Source organism: Carettochelys insculpta, chromosome 12 (genome assembly GCF_033958435.1).
Source record: "Carettochelys insculpta isolate YL-2023 chromosome 12, ASM3395843v1, whole genome shotgun sequence".
NCBI lineage: Eukaryota > Metazoa > Chordata > Testudines > Carettochelyidae > Carettochelys > Carettochelys insculpta.
This window is the reverse complement of record NC_134148.1, coordinates 21,834,089-21,846,292: the sequence shown is the minus strand read 5'-3', so window position 1 is coordinate 21,846,292 and position 12,204 is coordinate 21,834,089. Positions and strand designations below refer to the sequence as shown.

Genomic DNA, 12,204 nt, shown 5'->3' with positions numbered 1-12,204 from the left:
ATCAAGTGAAGAAAGTGGGGATGGCCAGGCCACACTCTCAGAAAACCATCATCCAGCATAGTCTGCCAAGTTCTCACATGGAACCCACAAGGATAATTCAAAAGAGGAAGACCTCACACAACTTGGCAAAGCTCTACTGAGATTGAAGGACAACTGGGGTACTCTAAAGGCAGCTAGAAGTTTTGTCCCTAGACAGTGAAGTGGAGGAGACTTATAGATGACTTAAACTCTTGTATTCCAAGTGGAGCATAAGTCAAGTAAATCTGCCTGTTCCCCCTGCATGGCTAGCATTTTTGCCCCTTGCCCCCTTCCCCAAAAAAGTAAGGACGGCCAGGACAGGCTTAAAAAGGACTATCTTGGCCAAAATGAGATGTATGATCACCCTAATCCTCGCACTTTGCCTTCAGTGACAATAGGTCCCAGCAAAACCTCTCCTCAGACTAATGTCAGGGGGAGGAGATGGAGTTTGTCTTAATAGTTCACACCATTTTTTGAAAAATGATGGTTTACCAATAAAGAGAACACCAGAGTACATGCTTAACACTGATTATATTGTAAACACATACTTTCCATGGCTGATTACGGATAAGGTATTAATTCTGTCTGATCTCAGAGAGTTGGCAAACCTACTTACTGGCCTGTTTGTATTTTTGCTAACAGACGTGCTAGTTGCTAGAGCACATGGAGTGAGCTAAGATGGTCATAGGCTGAGGCACTCAGTGTATTGCATACAGTTTGACAGTGTAAGAAAACTGAGGATGAAAGAAGCAAATTTATTGAGAGCAAGATTTTTAATAGCCTAAATAATCTTTAAATTTCCCCCAACTTCTCTCACCAACTCTGACAAATTTGTAGTGATCTGAAGGAGGGGGTCTGCCCCACAATAGTCTTTAAAGTGCTACAGGATGGCTTTTGTGTTTTCTTAAGATATAGCCTAATACGGCTGCCTCTCTGCAACTGAATTTATGGTGAGCAATGGCTAGTGTGGCTGCTCTAATAAGTGGTTTAGCAGAACATGGATATTTATTTTATGGTGTTTCCAGCACTGTTGGCATTATCATCACTTCAATGTGTAACGGATGACATTTTTTAAAAGGCCTGGAAAGTTGGTGATGTAAAAAGGTTGGAAGGAAAAAAGAATCTCAGTTTTGATCATCTGAGATGGACAGAAAAACATGTAGGTCTTTGTTCCATTCATGTTTTCGCTCGGAAACCTCTGGACGCTTCAGCTGACTGGGAAGACTAAGTTTTCCTTTTTCCAGAACATTGTTACAATCAGAATAAAATGCTGGTATTTTCCTTCTCTACTTCCATTGTCTTGATTCTTGAAGTAATAATTTCATAATTCTATCAATCAGAATGCTTCAAGATAGACAGAAAAAATTTATGATGTAAAATGATACCTAAGCACCCGTCATAAGAGCATAAGCCCATTGTTTCCCTTTAAAATTCTCTTGTAATTTCAAATAGGGTGTCCCTCTCTCACCTTCACTTAGGCTGTGTCTACACTAGCCTGCTTCTTTGAAGGGGGCATCGTAATCAGCCTGAGCGGAGAATATTAATTAAGTGCTGTGAGGAGTATGCAGTACCTCATTACGCTAATTCTCCCCCTGGCAACTTTGAAGTTGCACTGGGGAGTCAGGACACTTCAAAGTTGTGCGGGCACTTTGAAGTGCCCATGGCTACACAGCACACTGGTGCTTCGAAGTTTGCAACTTTAAAGTTGCCACAGGGAGAATTAGCCTAATAAGGTGCTGCATATTCATTGCAGCACTTCAGTAATATTCTCCACTCAGGCTGATTACCATGCCCCCTTCAAAGAAGGGAGCTAGTGTAGACACAGCCTTATTGTTGTTGACTTTGCAATAGTAAAGGACTTCAGTGATTTATAACCAAATAATGGTCACATTCATAATCTGAGCAAAATGATTCTTTTAAAGAGCATTACAGCACCCTCAAGCTGAAAATTTACAATAACCACTGCGTGCTTATGTAAAAAAGCTTGAAGCAGCTATCAGTTTCCAATCTTAGAAGAAGGCCTCCTCTACCTGTGATTATTTACTTTCAGAGGGAGGCAATGGGAAAAAGAAATTTAATAAACAAAGCCTTGATTACATTAGCAAACTTTAGAGATATGATTCAGCAGTTTTGAAAACGCAACGGTGGAAACTAACGTGATTTGGACTCTGGCATATTTATTATTCTACTGCTCTATGTAGTGTAACAAGCATAGTGCAATTATGATTCCACACTTTGGAACATCAATGAAAAGTTAAAAGGAACATAAAAAGAATAAAACATTGTACAGACATGCACAATTGTTGGACTTTAAACTCTGCATGGTAAGGTGTCTTACTCTGTACACTGCTTTGAATGCTTGAGTCTGGATCTAATTAGGCCCTGTTTGCACAACTGTAGTACAAACAAATAGCGGTATATAAGCATGCCAGTCATTTCAGTAATACATGAAAAATTGCTGTACTTACATTGAGAATAATGTGCAACTCTTGGTTCCCTGAAAAGTAGTGGTATGCATAGTTAAAGGACTTGGAAGCCCTATCTGTAACCACCACTAACCACATGACTACTGTATGCCCTGCACATCACCCCACACACAATATTAAGTATGTAACTATAAATATAGCCAAATACACTAAAAATTTCAAATGAATTTTCAATACAGTGAAAACTAAAATTTTGCTCACTTATTTATTGCTTGAGATGCTCAAAATGCAGAAGGTGGCTCCAGGCTGGGGCAGAGGATTAGGGTGTGGGAGGCAGTGAAGGCTCTGGGCTGCTGGAGTAGGACTAGGCTCCAGGCTGCTGCCAGGGAGTTTACAGTACAGGTGGTGGCTCAGAGTAGGAGGCTGAGGTGTGGCATCTAGGCAGGAGACAGGGGGTGGGAGAGGGCTCAGGGCTGGGACAGGAAGTAGGGGTGCAACACATCTCAGGCAGCTCCTGCTTGGTGGTGCAATGGGGATGAAGTTGCCTCCCTTCCTGTCCTGGCCTACTGACCCCAACACTCCTGGAAGCAGTTAGTGCCTGGAGCAGGTGGCTTCTCGTGCTGCCCTTGCCTGCAGACACATCTGCAGATGGAGTACTGGAGTTTTTCCTGATGTGCTGGAGGCGTGCAGCAATCTTGGGGGCCAGCCCACTTGGGAACAGCAGCATGCGGAGCCACCTTGTCCCACACCAGCCTCATTAACTTATCCTAACAACGACTTCCTTTCTCCCAAGTGTTTATTGTGCATTGGAACTATGCTCCCAACACTCACTAAAATGTCCTTTTATATCATTAAGACATAAGGATGTCAAAAAGGTGGTCAGATTCATTGAACAATCAAGATCTAAAAGCTTTTGTCAAATACTAAAAGGATTAATATTCAATATTAATAAAAACTAGAACATTTAGTTATATAACTTCAAGGTTAAGAGAAGGGAAAAGTGATAGATTGATGTGTAGCTGAACTAGTAAGAAGCTAACACAGTGTACTTCTGTTACATAATTATCCTGAGATACTTTTAATAGAAATAAGCCTTCAAATAAAATGACTATTGTCATCCAGGAAAAGTGTTTTGTTTCACATGTATAGGAGACTGTTTCATGCAATTGGTTGATTGTTTACTGGTATCTGCTAATACAGTTCAATATGCAACTTTACGTAGCCACCTAGTGGCCTAGATTTTTCCATTTATCAAACATGCTTTGAAGTTTTCATGAAAAGCCTCACCTAAAAATAAAACCAAACTACAGGTTTAATAGTTTTTGCATATATTTAAGATATAAGTACTAATTTGTTTTTACAGTACATTTTAAAAACAATAGAGAAAATCAGGTATAGGATAATAATTCTAGGTGACTTTTTGTACTGATAACTAGAAAAGAACAAGAAACATTCTTAGGATATCATCCACTTGGTAGAAATAAAAAAAAGAGATTAAGGGAGCAAACCATGATTTGGGTTAATGATTTGAACTAGTGAGGAGCTGAAGAAATATACTGGCCGTGTCTACACTACAAAAATAACTTCAAACTACAACTTTGAAGTAACAGACTTTGAAGTTGAGCGTCTACACACACCCTACTTCGAAGTCAGGCACTACTCCATTCCCGGGAATGGAGTGAGGACTTTGAAGTTGGGCTCCCTTACTTCTAAGTTAACTTCAAAGTAAGGGAAAAATGTGTGTAGACTCTTTGCAGGCTACTTCAAAGTAGCCCCTAACTTCAAAGTTAACTTCGAAGTTACTTCCTAGGGTAGACACACCCATTCTGTATTATGGCTGTATGTGCTACAATTCGTGTGTGTAAGAAGCAATGAAAATGGAGTGTCACTAAAATTAGAGAAAACAAGAGGAAAACCACATGCTTGCATAGTAAGAAAATGTTATGGAAGTTCAAAATTTCATCATTTTAATAACTTAAATGAATATCACTTAAAACACATCACACAGAGTTAAAGACTTCTGTATATATTTCAGATTTCAATATTATTAATGCCAAAAATACATATGATTTTACATAGGATTTGCGCTACATTAGAACACTAAAGACAAACACCACTTGAGTATTAAATGAAACATTAAATATTAAATAACTGAAAAATAAAATAAAAGGTGTAAACACTAAACTAACTTGGGAATTTGCTATTGCAACACATCCAATGAAGTGGTTTTAAACAGTACAAAAAGATTAGATTTAAGCATTTGTTTCCAGTCTATTTGGAATACACAAAGCTCATTCCAGAAACCTTTTGCAAGAAACTGGTCCAAGATCACAGAAGAGTATTGACTCTTACTTGAGCACTATTTTCATTTCTTTACATATTGAATTTTACACTGTATTCCAGGCCAAAGATTTTCTTGTAAACAGTAATCTGCTAATTCAATGAATACTTTGTTTTTCACTTCTTGCTAACATCTTGGTGAAAACTGAGGGTTCATTGGAGATTCAGTGTAAGATTTGAGTTCATATGCAGCACCACTATCAACTTCCATTGATTTCCGAGAGAACAGGAGCCTTACATCTCTGTGGAGGTAGATTTTTCCAGATTTAGAACTCTGGAACCTAAGAAGACAATATATATTATTTGTAATATTTTTAAAAAAATTACTATCTATAACTTTTAAACATCAAAAGAGATTCACCTTTACATGCTACTTCTAAAGTGTGTATGTACAACAGAAATCAGGGCTGTGGGGTTTGGACACACAAAGTATGCCTTAGCTGAGTAATGTGGCAAAATAAGAGCCCAGAGAATCAAAAGTTTAAGGACACTCAATCTTAATTAGGCTCTTTAGCTCTTTCAGCAAAGAGGACAGGGCAACAACAGGGAAAAAGGAGTATAATAGAACATACATGACACTGCTCATATACATAGTAGAGAAGAATTAATATTGAAGATCCACACAGATAACTCTCAGCAACCCAATGTACCAAACTCTGTAGCAACCCACTACAGGGAAACAAAGGAAGATATGGGAAGAACTCATCAAGGAACGACTAATGAGTCCGCTCAGAATGAGTAGACCACTCACATGCACAGTGTCATAGCAGCTTATTGCCAATATTCGGCCTATACCCAGGAATGGTGGTCACAAACTGGATGCAAATTTCAATCTATTGTGTATCCATATTGTATTCCTCCACTTTATGCACATGACAGTGTCCTGCACTGACTGACTCGGGTGGTACATGCTTTGAGCTAAATAAAGTGCTGGGCATGAAAAGCAGAGTAGGCTCTGGGAATCTATACAGGAAAATAGGAAAAAGAATCTTCCTGAAGATCCACTGAGCAGCTCTGTGGAAATTAAAATCACCAGTTCTATTACTAAAATGGTGTGGCAGTAGATCCTTTGTCCTCATCCCAACAACCAACCAAACAGCCCACATCTAGACCTCATGTGCCACAGAAATGGCTAGTTTGTTTTATGATGCACTTCCACAGCTAGCAGAAGAGGGGGCTAGATTTTCCTCTTAGAAAAATTCACTCTTTTGTCTTCATTTGGCAAAACTTACCCATTTCTTTTCTTTTTCCAAAACCAAAACACACCAAAACAAAAAAAACACAAGAAATGCAGAGAGTTACAATTCTTAACAGCAGCTGAATGCAATGTTCATACCATACAAACCACAAATGTATCAGTATTATCCAACACAACTGCAGCTAGTGTGGGAGCAATAACTGAACTTTCTGCTGCTTTGGCATGTAAAACTGAACTTTGTGACCACACTGAAATAAGTACTGTGCCCGTTTGCATGATGAATAAAATACAAAACAATACATCTATGCCTTAACCAAGATAGTGAAATCCTAGATGTATCAAAAAAATCTCTTAATGTAGCAGAATGATCAGCTTTGCAGCATGGGGGCAGTTAGTATGTAGAAATAGATTCTACCCCATATTTGCATGAGCAATAGCAGGCATAATATTATTCATCCACATAAGTGCATGCAACAGAATAAATCTGCACTCCCATCTGAAGTTGCAAAGGTCTTTAACCATGGAGGGAGGAGGGCTGCAAGATTGTAGCTGCTGGCTGCTGAAAAGTTATGATCCATTATTATCAATTACAGCTCGAATACACAAATATATTGCAATAATTACACATGGTCTTTCCATGGTGGGTAAAGAATAAGGTAATCGGATTGTCTCAGTAGTTCAATGTTTGGTACAGTATGTTAGTAACTAATCTGAGTTAGGATTCATTTTAAAGAAGGAATTTTGCATGAAATATTGTGTCAATGGTTGGTTGACTGTATAGATGCATCAGCTGAAATTTATTTGCATCTTGAAGTGTCCCTGTGAAGGACATTTTACACCCATTTTACAGATGGAAAAATGGAAGCACATTTTTCACTCCTGAACCTTCTTAGTCTCCTTTTGGAGACACTTATTTCTGCTTTTCTTTGTGGAATATTTATCATAATAATCTTGAATAGCCTTATCATTGGAACTTTGCTTCCCACAGAAACAAAGAAGCTGATTGAAACATTTGGAAGGCAGCACTTATACCCCACACAGGGGTACACTGTAATATCTAGGATGGAGCCAAGCTCACCTGTGCCATTAGGTAAAATTCTTGAAGAGGTATGGAAGTTCAATTGTAAGAAAAGTGTCATTGTAAAGAATGTGTCAAGATGAGGAACCAAGATATAGGCTGCAGAAATTCTGGCAGATGGTATTTTTGCAGAGATATCAATATGCAGGAAGCATAAGAGCAAAACATATGAATTAGAACGTCTGGCAGCAAGAGAGGACCGGAAATGAAAACCATTTCTGGATGAAGGAGGGAATGACACACACAGAAATATTACTTGCCAAACTCAAAATACAGAAAGATTAGGTTGTGGTCAGAGGGGGATATATATAGCACTTCATTTGTAAGATTACAAAGAACCAAGTATGAAAAAAATTTTACGTATCTTACAGTAGACTATAACCATAAATCCTAAATCAGAAATACACAAAATATCCCAGTACGACTATACTGCCAGCCTCCAGATCTGTAAAAGTCCTGGGACAGCAATGCTGAAAAACATCAAAGAGACAACTAAGTCTAATAAAGCAGTAATAATTGGTGACTTCACCTCCCACATCTATGAATGTGTTGTATGTCACATCAGAACAATACTTAGAGAAGACATTTCTCAACAACTGCCTCTTTTAGCAACTAGTTCTTAGGCACACAAGATGAGAGACTATTTGAGTTAATCTTAACTACCATACAGTTCAAAGAAACAACTATGGCTTAGCCATTAAGTAATGTAGTGCTCATAACCAAAATTAAATTATGCTTGCAAAAGGGAGGGATGTTCCAATATATAACTCTATGGCACCCTTTAAAAAGGGTGGATTAAAAATAATTAAAAAAACAAAAAACTTCAGAATGAATCAGTAAAAGATATGCTATGGACATGTTACTCTTTGATTACATCTACACAAGAAGCCTCCATAGGCAGAAGTCACTGCTTGAAGGGATTTCCTGGCAAAACTTCTGTCAACAGATCACATCTACACAAAAGAGCAGTCTTTTCTGTCAACAGAGAGCAGCCAGACTGCCCAGTCCTCTCTCAACAAAATGGCTGACCGGAAGCTCTGCAAACAGGGCTGTCCAGTGAACCTGAAGCTCTGTCTGTCAACAAAAGGACCCCAGAATGTCTACATGGCTGTTTTGTTGAAAGAACACTGTCAAGAGAGTCGTTATACCTTTCCCTGTTCAGGTATAACACTGCCAGCGGATGTGCCAGTTTTTGTCACCAAGCTGCTAACAAAATGCATTTTGCGTGTAGACTCTCGGAAGTTTTTCCCCTGAGAAAAACCCAGTTTTGCCAGGAAAAGCCTCTTGTGTAGACATAGCCATTAACTGATCACTACAGAAGCCTGTGAAGCTTCTGCTACTGACCGCTGCAACACAAGATACTAGATTAGAGGGATGTTAGTTCTAATCTTAACTGGCAATTCCTACATCCCAGTAAGTCTGAATATAATACAAAGTCATCTTTGACTTGAAACTTGGAAGGAAAGTATTTTCAAAAGATTTCTAAAACTGCAAGTACAACTGAGATTTTGCACAGGAAAGAAGACTTAATTTTATCTTCAAACTGGCCTTCCTAGATACTGTATCTGCAAAATATACTTGAGAGTTTCTGAACACACAAAAACATGGGTGTAAAAAACTGCAAGAGCACAACGAAACTTGAAATTTGGAAGGATGTTTTTGGAAATTTGACAGCGTCAAGTTTTAGCCCCATGCAATTGTTTTGCTGAATTACAACCACTTGAAAAGAACCTATTAGAAGTGCTGACACAACGTTAATTAGTGCCTCACAAACAGATGCTGCCACAATGCAGCTTACAGTTCTGTGACTTCATTTGTTTTTGAACAAAACACGTATGTAGTTTCAGCAATTCAAATTAGGTTACTTCTTTTTAACCTACTATTATTATAAAGAATGAAAACCCAAACAATTCCAGGCCAACTGTGAACACAAAATTAGATATATTTTCTTTCCCCTCCCCCCATATAGATGTTTGAGTAAAATCAATTTAAAGGAGGGCATGCTGTATTAAACAAATGCTTTAAAACATTTGTTTTTATTTAAATATATTAGCAAGAATAGTTATTCTTACATCTCTAACAAATCTTTACATATCAGTCAGCATAAAATACGCTCTGTAAAATTTAGAATATCCTTTTTTATACCATCTAGTAGTTCAACACTGTTGGAAATTAAAGCCAGTATTTTGAGAAAACTCCACAGATTTCTCTTATTAGAATCACCCCTATTACTTGGGTCTGAATCCTAAACAGAAAAAACTGGTGATAATGGCAGCACATGATCATCAGCAAGGTGAACATGTATCCATTATAAACAACTGACTACTCCTTTCAGTGAGGTTTTCTTCAGTACACCAAGTGCAAATTGGTAACTTCTTTCCCATAGATCCACATGTTTAGCAAAACTACATGTGGATTCCAGGGCCAAATGCAGCAGAAATGTCGCCTTTTCTGTTAGGATATTTAGTGAGGAGGCCCATGAAGGAAGACTCTACATCCCCATGTCTGACACAGGTATGACCTATATCGCAGCTACCCAGACAAGACCATGGAAGAAGGAAAAAGGGCATTCTACCTACAGAACGATTAAAGCACATATCTATAAGAAAAAGTGGAAGGGGAACTAAGAAGTGACTCATACCTGCTATTCCTCTACCTCTATACACCAAAATCAAGTGGCCACCATCAATTATGGTGCATTTTAGAATTTTACTCCCCAGTTCCTTTGCATCCATCAGCAGTTTATGTAAGCACAGTCCTTTTAACTAATCTCAACTCACTTTATCAGGACTGGTCCCACAAGGAAGTTTATTTCTGGAGAAAGGCTAAATCATGCTCTGTGCTTTAGTGAGCTGACTGAATACCAATCCAGACTACAGATCATACCTGTACAAAATTGGTGTTCTCATTATAATCTCTGTCTGTACATTTCAGGAAACCAACATACAATTTATCAAGTCTCTGCCAGCTTCTGTGTATGGGAATCCTAGGGCTAGATTATCTTCCACAGAATTAAAAAAGCATAAACAAAGCTGAGTAGGGAAACTGGTTTGTGGAAAAGCTAGTGCTAGTAAGCAGGGACACACATGAGCATTATTTTAATTTATTAAGAACTAAATAGGAGGATAGCTATCATAACAATTTGCTATATGAGCAAAGGTAACCTTTGATAAAGATATAAAGCAATGAATAAGTATTTATTACTATTGGGCCCTGAAACTCCTTATTTTTAACTCCTTATGGAGTTAATCCTGAAGTCATAATGGACACTATACATCCTTTTGACATTCATTTTTATTATACTAATTAGTCTTAAAATGTCAACTATTATCAAGTTTAAAGAGCTGCAATCAAGTCATCTTTGCACTTCTAGGTGGTCATTTTGTCATGCTGCTGAAGGGACAAGACTGCAAGGAGTAAAAGGCAAGGTACATCAGGTTCAGCATCCACCTCATCAACAGGATAAAAGACAAGTAAATATTCCTTACTTTTGCTTTATCAGCCCTCATTACAGACAGAGTAACAAGAAGATTGTATTTGGTTTCAAGCAGCCTTTAAACGTATTCACATGATTCTCCCAAAGCTCTTCATAAAGTAAAGAACGTACAGGTGTATAAACAAACAAAACGATTATTTTGTTTTTTAATCAACAGGCTAGACACTTTCATTTTGGAACCCATTTTACAGAGCAGAAGGCCTGGGTCAAGATACTGGGATTTTATTCCCTACTCCATTCAAAAGAGCCACATAGAATTCTTAACTTCCACGTGAACCACCAACAGAGACCGGTTCCTACTGTTAGTTATCTGAGAAAAACGACTCATTTATCCAGCAAAAGCTGTCGCTGGATTTGCATGAAAAGGAATTAGTAATATGTAAAACTGTATCAATAGCTGTGATTCCAAGAAACAGTCTTAAACTTAACCAAGCTTCTCCTCAAAATTTCAATTATTTACTATAATTTCTCCTCACAATCTCTACTGCTAACTTCAAATTATCATTGAAGTTAAAAGCATTCTATTTTTAATAAGATTATTATTTGCATGGCTGTTATGAGTTCAGGACTGAAGTAAGTGAATTATTTTGTTACATGCTGAGGATCTTTGGGCTGGGCTACACTATGGGTGGGAGATCAATTTAAGTTGCACAACTTCAGCTACATGAATAACGTGAATCCACATATTTAGATCTACTTATTGTAGTATATTCAGTGCAATGTGTCGAGAGAAGATGCTTTCCCATCAATTGCCCTTGCACTTCTCCTTCTGGTGGAATGCCAGAGTCAATGGGAAAGCAAAATCCGTGGTCGATCATCAAATCTAAGCTAGATTTGATAAAACTGAACCCTGCTGGATCAACTGCTGCCCATTGATCCAGCCAGTATTGTAGACATACTCTTACCTCAGATGTATGAGGTAGCGTAGTAGCCTTTCTTCAGTCTGCCTAATGTTTTCTTTATTGACGCTTCTCCTTACTTCTCGTCTCACAGGAACAGAAAAAGTTCTTTGCCGCAGGAATGTTTGATGATTGGCTGGCATCTCTCGTAAATCATAGATCACCACAAACATTTTCACCACTGTCTTATTAGGGTTAAATAAGGTCTGAAAAAGACAAGACAGTTACTTTAGAAAATAAAGCTGATTCATAGAGTTGCTGAATGACAAAGGGTGACAAGATATGAGAATTCAGTGTGCCATCAAATAATCACGATTCAGATTCACTTGGCAGCCTCTGTATGCTCTATTCCCATAACATATAGGGAGTTAATTTAAAAATTACTGTTTGGCTTGTACCATCGGGGTAGCCGTGTTAGTCTGTTTCCACAAAAACAACAAAAAGTCCTGTGGCACCTTATAGCCTAAGAGATTTTTTTGAGCATTGGCTTTCATGGGCAAAGACGCATCTGACAAAGTGAGTCTTTGCTCACCAAAGCTTATGCTCCAAAAAATCTGTTAGTCTGTAAGGTAACACAGGACTTCTTGTTTTTGTTTAGCTTGTATTTCTACACTTTGGTTCCTGGCATCTGAACTGTCCGTTTTTCCCTTCACATCAACATAATTAAGAGAGATAATTAGAACAAACTAGTTCTTCATGCCAGAGCCTGACTCTTACTTTTCTGGTAATCAACATAAACTTTTGTTTTC

The 12,204-nt window shown here is 38.1% G+C and overlaps 1 protein-coding gene across 1 annotated transcript in view; it reads right to left on the bottom strand.

The window, feature by feature from the left end:
• Positions 1 to 3,631: 3,631 nt before the first annotated feature.
• The window catches only part of ATOSA (atos homolog A), a 69,099-nt gene continuing 60,526 nt past the window's right edge, over positions 3,632 to 12,204 (bottom strand). Inside the window, exons 11-12 of the mRNA XM_075006522.1 lie at positions 11,462 to 11,661; positions 3,632 to 5,065 (exon numbers count right to left, since the gene is read on the bottom strand). Of these exons, the coding sequence (XP_074862623.1) occupies positions 4,912 to 5,065; positions 11,462 to 11,661 (354 nt within the window). The 3' untranslated portion in view covers positions 3,632 to 4,911. The remainder of the gene's footprint in view (positions 5,066 to 11,461; positions 11,662 to 12,204) is intronic.